The sequence below is a fragment of the Polypterus senegalus genome, chromosome 15, assembly GCF_016835505.1.
Source record: "Polypterus senegalus isolate Bchr_013 chromosome 15, ASM1683550v1, whole genome shotgun sequence".
Classification (NCBI taxonomy): Eukaryota; Metazoa; Chordata; class Cladistia; order Polypteriformes; family Polypteridae; genus Polypterus; species Polypterus senegalus.
Window position 1 is genome coordinate 58905060 of NC_053168.1, and position 18657 is coordinate 58923716.

The 18657-nt window shown below is 37.9% G+C and overlaps 1 protein-coding gene across 2 annotated transcripts in view; it reads left to right on the top strand.

Moving 5' to 3' along the window:
• The window catches only part of agmo (alkylglycerol monooxygenase), a 286102-nt gene that overhangs the window by 184370 nt on the left and 83075 nt on the right, over window positions 1-18657 (top strand). Inside the window, exons 11-12 of one of the 2 annotated variants that reach the window (XM_039737289.1) lie at window positions 11457-11539; window positions 15117-15222. The exons of the other annotated variant lie outside the window; for it this stretch is intronic. Coding sequence (XP_039593223.1) covers window positions 11457-11539; window positions 15117-15222 — 189 coding nt within the window. The remainder of the gene's footprint in view (window positions 1-11456; window positions 11540-15116; window positions 15223-18657) is intronic. 2 annotated transcript variants of the gene reach the window in all.

Consider the following 18657-nt stretch of genomic DNA (forward strand, 5'->3'; position numbering starts at 1 on the left):
CATGTCCAGTTTATACTGGATGTGTACTTTGCATGCTGATGGCTTTGCTGCTGTAACGTACATTTGGCATACTTTATATAACTGCATGATGTATTATTAGTAAGGTCAGAAGTGCAGTTTTTACTTGGTGGAAGTTAAGGAAACCTGACAAGTCTTTGATCAAATGTTGGATAACTTCTGATGTAAATAACAATTATATATTTTACTAAATGTTATTCCTTATTTGGAGAAAGAAGGCATTTGATGGCATTACCAGAGAAAGACAATCTGTGACTATGGCGGTGTGACTAGTTGAGCTTGTCACAGACAATGGGAGAAATGTCACTGCCAGTAATATTTTCACATCACTTTCACCTTCCATGATAAATAGGATATTTAGAGAAAAGAGAAAAACCTCCTCTATTCCAAAGTATAAACAAAATGAAATAGTAACTACCATCCTACTGTGAAAGGCTACACGAGATATTCAAAGAGACAGATGCCAATAAAGTGTACATGCAGTGCCATGTGACAGGATGCACACACAAAAAACCATAAGTGATTGACGTACCTCTGTTTTTGATGTTGAAGCCACTCACAGACTTCAAAAGTAAGTGTGGACTACTCATGTTGGCATCATTCTACTTGTCATTTATATATGTAATAAGTGAAATATATAAGTATATATGTAATTTTTATAAACTATGTACAGTGGAACCTCGGTTCACAAACGTCTCTGAACACGTACAAATTGGGTTACGACCAAAAAGTTCGCCAAACTTTTGCATCTGTTCACGACCACATACTCGGTTGATGAACAAGCCAGTTTCCCTTCCGGTTCGTACGCGCCGATGATTTCTGCACGTGTTCAGTCTCTCCCTGTACTGTACATTGTTCTTGGTGCATTACGCAGAGGGATTTTCCCTCAAAACTGTAACCTCCCCTCAACCCAGCTTCCTCCTGTTGTATAGTGGGTCCACAGCTCCCGTCAAAAAGGCCAGTTTTAATAAAAAAATCACCACACTCGCTGCTTTGCGAGGAGGCATGGTGGTGTGTGGCCGAAGTGGTTCCTGAGGAGTTCGTGATGTGGGCGTTTCTCACCTAAGTGCACAGGTGAAAAGCGGTCCGCATCCGTAATTGTTCCCAGGAACTGTTGATTGCCACGCCTCTTCATAAATAGAAGTGCGAGTCGGCTAAAGGGAAAAAGAAGAGAATAGGAAAGAACGGGAGGTTGCAGGAGAAGGCAGGAAGCAGGAGGAGAAAGGCGGTGCAGGAGAGAGAGAGTGAGCTAGCAAGCATGAGAGAGAGAAAGAGAGCGCGCGAGCGAGAGAGACAGAGAGCGAGAGAGAGAGAGAGAGAGAGGAGCGAGCGCAGGTTCGCGTGCAGCTGAGAGCAAGCAAGCAGCTGAGCAGGGAGCCTGGGTGTCTGTTTCAGTGTTATTCAATGTTTTACATTTAGTTTACTAATACACTGTGCATTCTATGGTATAATTAACTATTTTTGTGCTTAAAAATTTTTAAAGAAAATATATTTACATACAGTTCGTACGGTCTGGAACGGATTAATTATATTTATATACAATCCTATGGGGGAAATTACTTTGGGTCACAACCAAATCGGGTTACGACCAGTGTTTTGGAACAAATTATGGTTGTGACCTGAGGTTCCACTGTATATTGAAAAATATTAGTTTAACTTCATTCATTATTTAATATTTCCAGCTGTTTAAAAAGTTTTGTTTTGCTTTTTATTATTAAATATTGAAGCAGCTTTATGCCAAGCAGCAGCACAACTTTGGAAAGCCATTGATGTCACAGAATCCCTTCAGGTCCCTCTTGCTCCCAGTAGAATTATGGTAAAATGCAATAAAACAAATGAAGGATGTGTAATCTGTAGGATGTATCAGCTATGTGTTATGCGTTTGGAATGAGGAACATCTCCAGATTTGAGGTTATCGTTCTTTTTCAGAATAGAGTTGCTAGGTCTGTTGTAGTTCAACTACTTCAGTTTCTCACAATTAAGGGATAAGATTAGTAGAAAATTATAACCTTATAATAAGTAGAACCACTGTTTCTTTGAATCAGGAGGAGCTAGTTAAGTTGGCTAAACATGTAGTTAGATGTTTCCCACAGATGGTGTGAAAGAAATAGCACACTGAAAGAAGATCCAGAGCTAAACCCAGGACATGCTGTGGAGTTTATATTTCTCAGGGGGCCTGGCAGCTGTGGAGAATTTACTAATAGAGGATGTAAGAAGGTGCTAAAGATAAGCTGGCCTTAGAAAAGAAATGGTGATGTTAAGTGTGGGCTTCACCTATGACTGTAGAATTTAATCAGTTAAGTGAATATCTATAGGATCATCTTATAGCTGCCAGTTTACTTTCTTTCATTACACTAAAGTAGGTACATGTCGAGGACTTGTTTACACATTTCTTTGTTTTTTAAACTTCCTTGCAATTTAGTGGAATGTTTTGTACTACCAACAATATTGTCTTCTAATCTGTTCCTTTAAGATACAAAAAATTTGTTTTTAAGTTTTTTTTTCTAAAAAGCTTTTAGTCTCACCATACTCAGACAAAGATCTAGTTTGATACATGATTACTATACAATAGTGCCTGACATCATTTGTTAGTTTAAAATCCCAGTGACACCACAAATATGAAAAAGAGCAAAATGAGAGAATGGAACCTGGCAAAATTACTTGTAAATATGTATAATTTTGGACCCAATTTATTTTTCAGCTCAGTTGCAAGTTCTCTTTTTCAGATCACTTTCACTTTTCGATTGTAATATTAGATTTGCTTTACTCTATTAGACATGACTGTGTTCCTTTCACACTAAAAAAACAAATACATTATCAGGGATATTTTTGGAGTTCTATATTAAAAAGCAAAACTGCGGAGGCTTTGCTCTTGAAATGCAACATCATTTTTAAAATGCAACCATGAGGTCAGGACTAAAACAAAATATTAATACAATTACTTTTAGATACAGTAGAATTTTAAAATGTTTGCACAGCAAATATTTGATGTTATTTTTGAATATCCATTTATGTGTTATTTTTTTCCTTTTCAAATTTAGGAATACTGAGTGCAGTTGTTTTTATTATGTTGTTTTTGTAGGACATCAAAAGCTGACATTAGAATATCTTCTGTAATCACCAGCCATACTTCATCCTCAGTTTTCTAAAACTAGAGAGAAATGTGATGAAAGAAATGTGCTTAATAAAATGGGATATAGGTTGTGACGGACAGCCGGGTCCCATTCCCGGCCGGGACGCCCTTGCTGCATATGTTCCGGGGGAGCCACCATGGGCAGCTCAATACCTCCCCCGGGACGCTTGGGGGCAGCCTCCCTGACCGCTGTTCATTTCCCAGTCTCCCACGTGGCTCCATAGGACATGGAGTCCTCCACAGCCTGGTTGAGAGATGGGGTGGCTGCTAGGGGATGCTGCCGAGAGCCAACAACCCGGATGGACAAGTTATCAGCCCCACCCGGAGGTGCAATCAGGACCAGCTGGTCAAGCACCTGGAACATTTCCGGGTGGGCTATAAAACAGGCCAGCCTCCCTTTATTCATGGCCAGAATCGGGAGGAAGAGGACGAGGTTGCCTGGGAGGAGTGGTGGTGCCAGGAAGGGTTGTTAGAGCTCTGTATTAAAGTGCTTTGGGACTGTGTTGGGCCTGTGGGACACAGGGAAGACGTGCGCCCACAGGTGAAGAGAAATAAAAAAGCCTGTTTGTTTTACACGTGCCTCTGCGTAGTCTGTGCCGGGTCGGGTGCTATATAGCGCCTTTTACAAGGTGTATATCTTTGATCATAGCTATCACCATTAAATGATATGTATTAGTTTTATGAAATGTTGCTTCTTTTGATAACTGTATAATATGGTCTTTAAGTTTCTTTATTATACTAACAATATTGGTTGTCTTGTCTGTAGTACAGTAATGAAGTACTGTGTGGAATATGGCTGACCAAAATGATTGAACTACTGCAGACGCATACACTTTCTTTTAATGAAGGCTGAATGTTTTAAATATAACTTTATTCATTTACGCATTAAACAGAGCCTGTATTAATATATAGTACCACACTTTTGTAAATTTCTTCATCTTTATTGTCATATACTAGAGGCTTAAAAATTGAGACCAAAGCTCATACTGTGAAAATCTTTTCAAAACTACAGATGGCAAATTAGCACTCTGTTGTACGCAACAACAAAAAAATGAATATACCGTGACTAAATGTGTGTGAGAATAAAATATATATATATATATTCTAAATTGTTTCCTTATGCTTATCTGCTGTAGCTTTATTTTGGAAAACTTATACTTGGAAACTTGGCATCTCTCTTTATATCCCATGGGGTGACAGTTAAGAAGAAAATACAGTAGTAAGAATTCAGATAACAATAAACTTAAAGCAGTTGCAACAAAGACTGGCCAAACTGCTGTCAAGAGGATGGATGATCCTTTTTTATGTTTTATGATGGTCTTTCCATTCTGGTTATCAACAAGAGGCAAGTGAGCCCTTGAAGGTCAATCTTTAGAAACCTCTGTTGCAAAATAAACAGATAATGTTGACATTTGTAGTATATTTTACTTGAAGGCTCTGAAATAATAGTGAAATGCCAGTCCTTTTTGCCACTTTTCTTGTGACCATGATGATATAGGTACATGAAAATGGTTATGTAGCTTGATTAGCTGTGTGACAGTTTCATTCTGATATGCATCACCTCCTATAAGCCATCAACCCACAATGGTGAGGTGACCACACTGCCCCATAAATAAACGGATCAATCACATAATTCTCAGAACTTTCATTTGTGAACAAGACTCTAAGGTAATTTAGCTCCAACACTAAGGCAGCTCCTCTTCCTCCTTACCTGGAGAAGACATCTCAATCGTTTGTGGGAAAAAATCCAAAAATATATATTCGAAGAGGCAAACCTTAAATGCACCAAACCCAATTTCAGTTCAGTTTATGTCTGTATAACATAAGGCTCATAAATTTATAACAATAACATAATAACACTAAATTGCAAAACCTTACAATATTAACATACATAAAAACTCAAATTTGATTACTAATTTGGAACAAAAATGAAAACATATCCAATAGACAGCAGAGAAGCTACTCACTAGTTGCATTGTACTCTTCATACTTTTGCACTTTTTGCTATTGTGTTTATAATTGTCCACAAAAAATATTAAATAAAGTGGAACCCAACACCTATCTTAAGAAAATTTGCCAAGCATGTGGACACCTTTCACAATTCACAAACAGGACTTAAGCACTTAATATTATGAACATTTCTGAAAGCTTCACTCCCTTTACTAAAAAGAAAAGGTAGTGCAGTCTTTCCTAGAGTTACTATCAACAAGAGAAATCTTAAAAAGAGATAATTTACACTCAAATGATAAAAGTTGAATAATTCTCTCAAAGGTTCTGTGTGGAGTTTTCCTTGGTTAAATTGATAAGATACCCTAAATATCTCAACATTGTGAGGTTTTCCCATTTTTTGTCTGCAGAGACAACAGAAGAAAGGTTAGACCACCCCACCACCCCCTGGCCTGGCATGGGATTACCCTCACTTAGTCCATACAGCTCTCTCCTATTCACACATTGGGTCAGGTGTACCTGTCCGTGAGGTGGTGACTCCAGGAAAGAACATCAGTATTAACTTGCAGTATACCTCAACGATAAATGACCGAAAACTTGTAGGGTTGTAGGTCCAAGAACCACCTTGTGACTCATGGGTTTGAGTCCCAGTGCAAGGCCATCCACTCTAAAGGTACATGGTCCGTCACCAGGGTGAATTCAAGCCCCAAGAGGTAGTACCACATCTGAGTAATTACCCATTTAATTGGCAAAGCCTTCTGCTTTACTTCCGCATACCTGGTCTCCCGGTCCAACAATTTTCGACTCTGGTACATAACGGGGTGTTCCACTCCAGCACTTTGGCTCAGCACGGCTCCAAGACCTGTGTCCAAAGCATCTGTCTGGAGGATGAAAGATAAAGAAAAATTTGGGGCTTTCAAGACTGGAGCTGACATAAGGGACTTCTTCAGGTCACTAAATGCAGCTTCTGTTGTTCTATCCAATAACACATGATTCAGTTTCTCCTTCTTTATGAGATTGGTCAAGGGCGTGGCTCTCTCTGAGAAACGATGTACAAACTGGTGATAATCTGCGAAAGGGCCTGTATCTGCCACTTTGTCATCGGACAGGGCCAATTCAATATGACATCTATTTTAGAGCACTGTGGTCTAACTATACCCTGGCCCACTAGGTAACCTAAATATTTGGCTTCGACTAGTCCAAAGTAGCATTTTTTTGGATTAATATGAAGTCCAGCTTTCGCTGGTGGGTGCAATACAGCTCGAACCTGTTGTAGGTGTTTATTCCAGGTGCTGGAATAAATGACCATGTCATCTAAGTAGGCAGCACTATATGAATTATGGGGACTGAGCACTTTGTCCACCAGACGTTGGAATGTCTCAGATACCCCATGTAATCCGAATAGAAGAACCCAATACTGCCAGTGTCTTCTAGGAGTACTAAATGCTTTGTCTTCTCCTTTGTGGAGTCCGTTAAGGGAACCGGCCAATACCCTTTTGTCATATAAAGAATAGTCAAAAATTTGGCTTGTTCTATTCACTCAAGGAGGTGAATCGGATTGGGAGACTTGACTCAGCTGACGGAAGTCATTGCAAAACCTCCAACTCAAATCAGGCTTTCCGACCAAAACGATAGGACTGGACCAAGGAGTATAACTTTCCTCAATAACACCAAGATCCAGCATTTGTTGGATCTCCAGCTCCACTTCTGCCTTTTTTTGTCTTGGGAAGACAATATGGGCATTCTCGGAATATTAACCCGGGTTTTGTCACAATGTCATGTACAACCAGGGAGGTTTGTCCAGGTTTCTCACTTACTACCTCTGAGACAGACAGGATAACTGCTTCAACCTCCTGTTGTTGTCGGTGAGTAAGATTATCACCAATGTTAAGGTTTAATTTTTGGGGGAAGAGTGATCGGTGCTGTTTGGAGAAGGGATCCGAGTCTGTTTCCTTCCACGGTTTCAGCAGATTTACATGATAAATCCGCTTGCTGGGTTAAAGATTTGGTTGTTTAACCAAATAATCAACCAGCCTGTTCCTCTCCTTAACTACATACGGGCTTTGCCAATGTGCCAGCAATTTGGAATGTGAGATAGGAAATAAAACCATGACATGATACCCCGGGTGGAACTCCCGAAGAGACTTACCATGATTATAGCAACGGACATGGGCTGCTTGCGCCTTTTCCTTGTGAGACTTTAAAATAGGTCTGATTTTTGCAAATCTATCATGTAACTGTGCAATGTATTCCAGTATATTTGCAGATGGAAGGGCCTCCTCCTCCTCCTCCCAACCATCTTTTAAAATATCCAGTATACCTCAAGGTTGCCGTCTATATAACAATTCAAATAGTAAGAACCCATAGAGGCTTGTGGTATTTCACTATATGCAAAAAGGATGAGGGGGAGGAGCTGATCCCAGTTCGGACGGATTAAAAGGCAGAAGTCTACGTGACCATCATCATCATCAAGCCCTTCCGTGAGAACCCTAAATCCAAAGAGGACTGTTTCATTTATGTTAGGTAGAATGCCCAGAGGGGACTGGGCGGTCTCATGGTCTGGAATCCCTACAGATTTTATTTTTTCTCCAGCCGTCTGGGGTTTTTGTTTTTCTGCCCCTGGCCATTGAACCTTACTCTTATTCGATGTTAATGTTGATTTATTTTGTTTTATAAATGTGTCTTTCATTTTTCTATTCTTTAATATGTAAAGCACTTTGAGCTACTGTTTGTATGAAAATGTGCTATATAAATAAATGTTGTTGTTGTTGTTGTTCCTTCCATCCTCTTTAACTACCTTGCGTAGCATCTGTTTGAGAGTTTGATTAAACCTCTTGACTAGACCATCGGTTTGAGGATGATATACCAAGGTCTTTACATGTTTTATTTCAGTAATTTGGCCGTATCCCTGAACGTCTCCAAGGTAAAAGGCGTCCCTTGATCCATCAGGATTTTTTTAGGGATGCCACCTCTCACAAAGACCCCTACCAACACCCGTGCAATAGCTTTTGATGTTGCTGAGTGCAGGGGAACAGCTTCGGGATATCGGGTAACATAATCTACCAGGACCATTATATATTTATGACCTCTGGCAGAGGGCTGTAGGGGTCCCACCAGATCGACCCCGATTCTTTCAAAGGGGACGTCAATTAAGGGTAATGGGACTGCTGTAGAGAAGCACGGTCCTTCCTAGGAATCTGTTGCAATTGCCATTCCAGACAGAACATACAAAAGTGGTGGACCTCCTCATTAATCCCGGGCGAAGAAAATCACTCCAGTATGAGCCAATTCATAGACTTAATGCCGGTAAGTCCATGGAACTAAGAACACTAACAGCTAATTGCCACCCGATATAATACAAAGTGGGGGCCCTGTGGCATGGGATGTAATGTGCGTTGGCCATCTACCAGAACCACTGCATTTTTTGCAGATTTAAGGTCATTGTTCCACTGCTGTCTTTTAAATGAAGAGATTAGGTCCCCTTTCTACATACCCAGGTGCCTTTGAAATGTTGGTGGGTCGAAGCACACTTTGGTTTTCCCTGATATACAACGTCTGACCCAAGCCTGGCAACTCAGGTACGCCCATCTGACCTTTCTTCGGTTGCAGGTTTGGATAGTGTGTTGAGTCTTTGATGAGGTTCGACTTCCGGTTTAATAAGGAGGTCATCATCCTGCTGACTACGCCACTGTAAAATGATTAGACTCAAAAAGGTTTGGGGCATCCACATATATAATTTCCCAGTAGCGGAAGAAATTGGTAACTGCGCGGCTACAACAAAATTCAATGCGTCTGAGAAACTGATGCAAGATTGCAGTAGGCAAGAAGATGTAAAAACAAAAAAAAATTTAAGTGTCACATTTCTGAACAGATGTATAAGTCGGGGTTTGATTTTATGCTCGATTTTTCAGATTTCAAGACCTGACTTATACACTCACCTAAAGGATTATTAGGAACACCATACTAATACGGTGTTTAACCCCCTTTCGCCTTCAGAACTGCCTTAATTCTACGTGGCATTGATTCAACAAGGTGCTGAAAGCATTCTTTAGAAATGTTGGCCCATATTGATAGGATAGCATCTTGCAGTTGATGGAGATTTGTGGGATGCACATCCAGGGCACGAAGCTCCTGTTCCACTACATCCCAAAGATGCTCTATTGGGTTGAGATCTGGTGACTGTGGGGGCCATTTTAGTACAATGAACTCATTGTCATGTTCAAGAAACCAATTTGAAATGATTCGAGCTTTGTGACATGGTGCATTATCCTGCTGGAAGTAGCCATCAGAGGATGGGTACATGGTGGTCATGAAGGGATGGACATGGTCAGAAACAATGCTCAGGTAGCCCATGGCATTTAAATGATGCCCAATTGGCACTAAGGGGCCTAAAGTGTGCCAAGAAAACATCCCCCACACCATTACACCACCACCACCAGCCTGCACAGTGGTAACAAGGCATGATGGATCCATGTTCTCATTCTGTTTACGCCAAATTCTGACTCTACCATTTGAATGTCTCAACAGAAACCGAGACTCATCAGACCAGGCAACATTTTTCCAGTCTTCAACTGTCCAATTTTGGTGAGCTCGTGCAAATTGTAGCCTCTTTTTCCTATTTGTAGTGGAGATGAGTGGTACCCGATGGGGTCTTCTGCTGTTGTAGCCCATCCGCCTCAAGGTTGTGCGTGTTGTGGCTTCACAAATGCTTTGCTGCATACCTCGGTTGTAACGAGTGGTTATTTCAGTCAAAGTTGCTCTTCTATCAGCTTGAATCAGTCGGCCCATTTTCCTCTGACCTCTAGCATCAACAAGGCATTTTCGCCCACAGGACTGCCGCATACTGGATGTTTTTCCCTTTTCACACCATTCTTTGTAAACCCTAGAAATGGTTGTGCGTGAAAATCCCAGTAACTGAGCAGATTGTGAAATACTCAGACCACCGTCTGGCACCAACAACCATGCCACGCTTAAAATTGCTTAAATCACCTTTCTTTCCCATTCTGACATTCAGTTTGGAGTTCAGGAGATTGTCTTGACCAGGACCACACCCCTAAATGCATTGAAGCAACTGCCATGTGATTGGTTGATTAGATAATTGCATTAATGAGAAATTGAACAGGTGTTCCTAATAATCCTTTAGGTGAGTGTATGTGAGTATATACAGTAGTAAGTTTTTCCTTGCCTATAATTCGCGTTCACTGAAATTCTTCTTTTTCCCATATGCTTTTGCCATTGTCTTTTAACATAACACTGAACAGAAGGGACTCTTTATATTGATTTGCATATTCAAATATGAAAAATTCTGGGAGTAGTCGGGGTGGGGCTGTAGGTGCTTGCATGTGCGTTAAATTTCATGTTCACCCACTGCACATCCAACCTACCTGGAAAGGGGTCTTTCTTTGAACTACCTTTCCCAAAGTTTCTTCCATTTTTTCCCTACTAGGGTTTTTTTTTTGGGAGGGGGGTTTCTTGTCTTCTTAGAGAGTTAAGGCTGGGGGGGCTGTCAAAAAGCAGGGCCCGTTAAAGCTCATTGCAGCACTTCTTGTGTGATTTTGGGCTATACATAAATAAATTGTACTGCCGTTTACAAAGGGGAAGTGCATAGAACTTGGCATAGGTACGGTTTTATGCATCTGGATTTTTTTGTATGTACACACATTTCCAGTTTTATCTGCAGTAAGTAGTAAGTAAGTGTGCATTCTACACAGAGTGTTATACATGAGGCCAATGGTCACTATGGTAAAGGAGCCATTCAGATTAAAAACTGTACAGTTACTTAATCAAATAGCCTTGTAAATTGGTCATTTTACACTCATGAATATTGGTTAAAATATTCACTAAAAAGTACAAAATTGAATGTGAAACTAACACATTTAGTTACTTGCATTAATACATGTACAATATCTTAATTTTTTATGTCCGATGGGAGGTACATGCCTGGGAAGGAATTAAAAGTGCAGAGTATTGCACAAATAAATTACTCAGGGGGAAATATTTCAGTCCCAAACCAAAATTTCAATACCTAAACCCACCACGGGGAACAACTTTGCATACCCGTGTGAAGTCTCAAGAATGCCTGCTTTTGTCTTCCCCTGCAAAATCAGAAAATCTGTTTAAAATGTGCTAGAGATAGGTGGGGATATACACTCAAGTTAAAAACACATTCAGCTTCATACATTTGAAGATAAATAAAATCATATCTCTGATTAGACAGGTTCTACAGTGATCTTTAGAGAAGAATAAAGCATAAATAACTGAGATCTTTTATAGAATCCAGCATTGTTTAGATTTATTAAAATTATCAATGTTCCCTAACTTGATTTCATGGAGTATTTTGTTTATACTCGCAAAACAGGTGCTGTCTGAGACTGTGCTTGTCCTGAATATTATCTACGTATTACTAACATTGACAGCCATTGGATTTATTTCAAATCAAAAGTAAGTCTTCTTTTGTTATTGTAAATATTTTATAGTCATTAAGCAAAGTAGATATTATTTTAAGTAATTACATCATTTTTGCTTTAATTTGAAAATTATACTTATTGTGTATGCAACATTGATTCAGCTAAAACCACTTGTGATTTTCATGGAAGGAAGCAAAACTGCTAAGTAGACCTTTGCTAGGTCACAGTCTACATATACGTTGTTTTCCTGATGTGGAAAATGCAGATATGAAAATGTTTGTATGTGTAGAATGAAATGTGACATCCTGTGTTATGTTTTCCCTTTCATATGCCCCATGTCATTCAAACAAAATAATTGTAACAAAGTTTGTCTTTTTTATCTTTTACTTGTTTTATTTGATTGGACTGTGACAAAAGCTGCCAATTCAAATAATAACCAAAAGAAAGCCTGTTCACATTTATAGTTTTATGAGAGGTAAAGTGTGTTAGGATAGGCACGCAGTAAAGAAAAAGAAAAAGAGGTAGCACAACATCTCGATTAATATTATCAGAGGCTTTTGCGCACGAAATGGTCAATAAAATTTCTGTCTGCAGAGGTAATGTTCAAGCAACACTAAATGATTTTTGAGATTGTAGAAAGAGAAGTCATTAAAATGGTTAAAAGCAAAGACATTGTCTTCATTAATCAATACTAACTTGGAACTGCTCTCTGAATTGCTCTTATTTTAAAATGTATTTTCAAGGATGTCTTCAAAATTCTGATTTCTAATTTTCAGGCTTTCAGGGAGTCTTAGAGCTTGGGACACCTTGTACTTTGCTCCTGGGATACAACATTTATTATCCTCCAGTCTTTAGAATTTTGCCTTTATTAGATTATTTGTCTCTCTATTATATAAAAAATCTTATTACGAGACAAGACTTTTTAGCCTGGAATGAGACATGTCTTTTTTAGGGAGATACTGTCTAGTCCTGCAAGATGAGACTTTGTGCCAAGAGATTTAACCACGCCCGGGCCGGAAATAAAAGACAGAGTAGATGACAAAGTAGAATTCAAAACGTTGGCACGATACACATGCAGAGCAGGTTAGAGATAATGAAAGTACAAAAATTCGAAAGTCTCAAAAAAATGATAGTAAAGATCGCATTAGCACAAATAAACAGAAATTATTACTCGATAAAATAACAGAACAGCGAAAAGAGATAGAATATATGGACATAGCAAAGAAACAACAATTCGGTCAGGTTTATATTTATGATCCCAGAGAAGCGATGCAACATAGAATCGAATGAGTTAAACAATTGAACGTATTAGAAAATCTACAGCCAGTAATGGATACAAATCCATATGTCCAAAAATATCGCACTTAACACAAACTTTATCAGAAAAACACAGAAAAAGAAGTTTTCTTGGATTTCTATATGAATCCGAAAGATCATGTTTGCATATATAATAAACCAACATGTGAAGAATTGTCAGCGATAACAGTTTCGAAAGATATCAAAGACAGAGTTGATATTCGTGTTTATCCAAAAGCACAGCACGATTCGTCGCAAGTGGAAGATCCGGGAAATGACCAGCATGTAGGGCGTGCACGGGGGTTGGCAAGCCATGCAACCAGAGAGCAGAGCCCCCTAGACTATTAAAACTATTAAAAATATAAATTGAAATAATACATTGACATAAGTATTCCGATTTTGACACTGGCTCATGTACATTCCATTCTGTTGATCATCATTGAGATGTTTCTGCATCTTGTGTGGAGTACACCAGTGGTTAATTCAACTGATTGTAGAGAATTAGGAAAGTCATATGCCTGTCTATATAAGGTGTTACGGTTGACAATGTATATCATATCATGGCAGAAACCAATCCATGACATACAAGGAATTCCCTGCAGAACTTAGATACAGGATTGTGTCAAGGCTTAGATCAGGTAAAGACTACATAAAATTCTGAAGTACTGAATTTTCCAAAGAGCACAGTGTCCTTCATGTGAGGTTTGAAACACCACAACAGCCACAATTCTTAAACGCTGGCTGCCTGGCCAAACTGAGCAATTGGCGAAGAGCCTTGGTATGAGAAGTGTCCAAGAACCTAATGGTTACTTTGGCCGAGCTCCAGAAAACCTGTGTGGAGATGGGAGAAACTCCCAAAAGTAGAACCATCACTGTAACATTCTACTGACACCTAAAGAACACTCAGACTGTGAGAAGCGAGATTCTCTGGTCTGATGAAACCAAGATTAAACTGTTTGGCCTTAATTTTAAGAGGAAACCATGCATCACACATTACCAGTCCCTGGTAGACTAGACAGGGAAAGCCAAACAGAGCAAAATACAGAGATATCCCAAATGAAAACCTACTCCAGAGAGCTCAGGACCACAGTCTGAACAATGACTCTAAGCACTAAGTAAAGACAACACAGAAGAGGCAAACAGCATAGCAAAATGTAAAAATGTGAAGGGGTCTGAATACTTTCTCAATCCGCTGCTCATTTAGCAATGAGAAAGAGAAACCTCAGACTTCCTACTGACAGTGATACAAGTAAAAAAATTTTACTTGCTGTGCTGTAAGTATCTAGCAGGTTCAAGAATGAAAATCTGAAAGTATCACATAAGCGGTCTGGCCAAGATAGTATAGGGTGGGGATGACTGTCAAGCCTCAAGCAGTAGTATTTTGAGCCATCTGAAGCTCTTCACTTTAAACCTGAGTGCTGAAGGGAAAAAATGAAAACCCATTTAAGATGTACTGTAATATTTTCAATTCAAGATGCTCTCAAATTTAAGAACCACCCCTTTTCAAAAACAGATTTTGAGGAAAAACAACTGGTATGTACAAGAATTACAAATAAATATACTAGTATTTTTTTTTTCTGGAATTGGTTGCACATCACAAACCTGTATGCGCTCATACACGCTTACTTCCAGTATTTCTTTAGACACAGAAGGTCAACTTCTGACCATTCAGAACATTTTTCTTTTCTTATATTATTTGTGTTTGGATTAACACTTAATAGATGTTCCCCAGAAAAGCATAACTTTTGAGTTGTAACAATGAAATACCTCAAATTTAAGGTGCACCTCAATTTTAAGTTTAGAAACTTACGATAAAAGTGTGTCTTAAATTGAAAGTAATACAGCAATTAAAATGAAGCGTAGAAGTAGTAAAAAATTTACTTTTTTTTCTTTTGATATATAAGTATGTTACCAACAAAGAAATAAATGTAATTTAAAAATTGTATACCTCATTGTTTTTTACATTTCATGATTTTTTTTTCCTCAGGATTTTTTTTATCCTGCTATACAGAACAGTTATACTAAAAAGGGATTTATCCTCACAATGAAAAAAACAAGAATTTTGCCTAAAAAAAATCTAACAAATCTTTTAAGACGGTCCCAGCTTAGATTAAAGCTGACAGCCCTGTCCCAGAAAAAAGTAGTTCAGAAAAGGGTGGATGGAAGAGTTAATTAAAATATTAGTTTGGCTTTAAATTTGGGACAAGTAAAATGTAATTAAATATAATTAAAATAGCCTATTGTGTGCTGTTTGTAACACACATTTCAAGCTTACAGTCTTAGTGGTTCACAGAACAATTAATTTATTTCTGCAGATGTGGCATGACCTTACTGGAACCTGTTAGATGTATTGTTTTTCTTGTTTTCCATCGACTTGGCTATTTAAAACTGCCCTCTCCTGTCTTAAGTCTTCCAAGTGAGGTAAGTCACTTGTATGTAGGTTGTATTAATACCAATGATTATATACAGGCCAATTATGCACACTACCTAGTGCTGTTTATTTAATAATAAATTAAAACAGTTCTTTTTTACACTAGCTAATCACTTCACAGTGTTCAACATATTGCACCTAGCCCATTGATTGATTTTTAGATTTGTTAATTGCTCATGTTCATTATATTCCCTTAGACATTAAGTTTTTACGTGAGTATGTATGTCACATTTTAAATTTTATTGTACAATATTCAGCCATTAAAAGTTAGTTGGTGCTTTGTATATTAGCAGTCTGACTTGTGATTATCAGTATAAGTTAGTACTTTGCAGTCCTACCTAATATCTTACGTCTGTATTCAGGATGTATTTTTGTGTTCCCAAGGTTTTTTAAGCATTTGTGCTTTTTTCCTTCTCTGGAGAGTGATGTTAGTTTCTCTTATTAGCATCTAATTTTTTCTTTGTTCATCAATTTATGTGACACACTGGTGAATACAACTACCAAATGTATTTTCAATTTCTTTCCAGCTTGACTGCATAATCTTCTGACTTAATAGATATCTAGCAGGAGACACATTTTACTTATTCTCATCTAGGTGGCTGTATTTTATTTTTTAAGTCTGTATAGCTGACCCATGCCACCTAACACCAACATCTCCTCTAGCAGTGGCAGCAGCTTCAGCATTAGCCAATTTGGTCGCACTATGCCTTGTTAAGTTAAAGATTTTCTGGTTTTGACTATTTTTTTCTTATCTTAGTTTTGTTTCATTCCTGTTAAATATATATATATATATATATATATATATATATATATATAAAAAGAAAATTGCTTTTTGTGCTGACTATGATTATGTTGCACACTTGGTGACAACCTCTGGCACATCACCAGCATTTCTCTTTTGGCAAGACTGATTCCAAAATAACAAAAGCTTACTTGATAGCAAGCATAAAGAATGAAAAGAGACTAGGAATGAGTTAATAACAGCTAATAGCCAATTATTTATTAGCAGCGTGGGCAAAAACATAACAGGCAATTATTCTGTGTGGACAGCCGTATCAGTCGCTCTAACAAGATACCATTAAAGGAAGGGCACATTCAATCTTGATTTAAATGCTGAAAAATATTAGGTATCTGTTATAATTGGCAGGAAGATCAATTTGAGAGTTTTTAGACCTTCCAGCAACCTGTTGCATTTTAACTTACCCTGGAAATTTGAAGATGGAAGAAGATGGCGTGTAAATTGTTTGTACTGTAAATTCCATAAGGTAAAAGGGGGCAAAGCCATGATTATACATAAGAAGGAAAATGCTAAAATCATTGCTGAAATAAACTCAAAGATGGTGCAGAGACTTAATTAGTGCTTCTCACAGTAGTTTCCGTCATGAACTTTCTTCAGAATTAACTGAGGGATGGAGCAGAATGATTTGAAAAGCTAGAAAATAAACTTCTGCAGTGGTGCTTGATAAATCTGAAGGAACTAACTTTTGCTACTGAAAAAGATTAAACCCGCGCCCAGCAGCATATTGGTATAGAAGCATTTCTAACAATTAGTAAATTTCAGTTTTGTGTCAACTTAACTCATATTTTATTTTACTATAATTAATTAATGGCACACTAAGAAAAGTACAGCATGAAAGGGAGCCTTATTAATACCAAAAGTAATGTGTATTGTATGTGTTTTATTTTGTTCCCTCATCAACTGAAAAGCTGTATGCAGATGCAGTACTCTCTATCTATCTATCTACTCTTAACATTTACAGAATATCACTGACAATGCTGTTTCAGAATTAAATGTGTTACCACAACTAATAACATAGCACACTCAAACCTCTTTATTCCAATTCAGAGCCATGGGTGGCTAGATGCCTGTTCCAGGAGCACTGGGTGTAAGACAGGAACCATCCCTGGACAGGACACCAGTGTATCACAAGCGTCACTCATACACACACACTCATTCTCACAATTAACACAGTTAACCTAAAATGCACATCTTTAGGATATGTTAGGAAAACCATAATATGACCTGACAAATAAGGGAAACTGTGCAAACAATGTGGGATTCAATGCCAGAGCACTGGATTTTCAAGGAAACAACAGTAACCACTTGACAAAATTGCCAGCCATCAAAATAAAAAAAAGGTTATTTTTCATTTTTAGGTGGAGAAAAATTTTATCCACAGTTGTTAATGGGTTAGTAGTGGTTGTGACATTAAGGCTGTCTGATAGGCATTCGAAGAATTATTTCCAAAATTTTGTTAATTTGGTGCACTTCCAAAACATGTGTCCCAGTGAGAATGGAACTAGATTTCAAAATTCCCAATTTGGAACTTGCCCTGAATATATTTGACAATTTTAAATGAGATAAATGTGATCAATGAAAGATTTGAATTACTGAATCCTTTGCGCTTAAGGAGCTGGAATGTATTCTATGCATGGCTGCCTTCCAATCCTTTTCTGAGATATTAAGTGAAAGCTCCTTTCCCCAGCGTACCCTAGGATCTTTGAGAGGAAGAGGCTTCAAAATGTTTTTATATATTGTCTGAGATACTATCTGAGTCTTCAAGGCTTATCAATATTTCTTTTGGAATCGAAATGGATGGGACTGAGGAAAATTGGGCAGGTTCCTCTTAGTGAAATTTCTTGTTTGAAAGTAGTGGAAAAATAGTATTGCTGGGAAGTTAAATTTGAAGTTTAATTGTTCATAGGTTGCAAAGACATTTTCTATATACAGTTCTCTAAGTGTTTTAATCCCAATAATTTTCCAAAGATTAAATTCTGTGTAGGTTTGAGAGGGTTGAAAAAGATGATTATTATGTAGATGTTGGTATTCTTATTTTCATATACCTGTAGGTAAAATCTTATAGGTCTACAAGTCTACAGGTGGTGTAACCTGCTAGAAACCTGAATAATAAAGGAAGATAAATTTCTTTATTATTATATCACAAAAAGTGCTAATGTTTTCATTAACTTATGCTGCTATATATCCCTATTTACTTTTTTTACCTTCTCTTTGTCTGTCATATCGAAACATACATAAATTAGCAATGGAATGACCTGAAGCATACAAATTGCATGGAAGGTTTCTTGAATTTATTAGTAAGAAAAGTTGCCATGGTCCAGGACTAGCAGTTGAGGATGGAGCTATCGTGAATATGATCAATGCGAAGTGGTACAAAATACAGCAGGAATATAAACCCATCTTCCTATAGTGTCATGATGTTCTAGTGATGAATATCTCAGACAAAATTAAATAAATACACAAATACATGAAAGTACTGTGAAGTGTGACAATAAATAAATAATACAATGAAATATTAGTATAAATAGCTCAATGCATTACAAACTACATTTTTTGTTGCCTATATCTATGAACCTATGTTATTTCTTTTATTATTTCTTTGTTTCTTTACTTGAGTGACACCCTA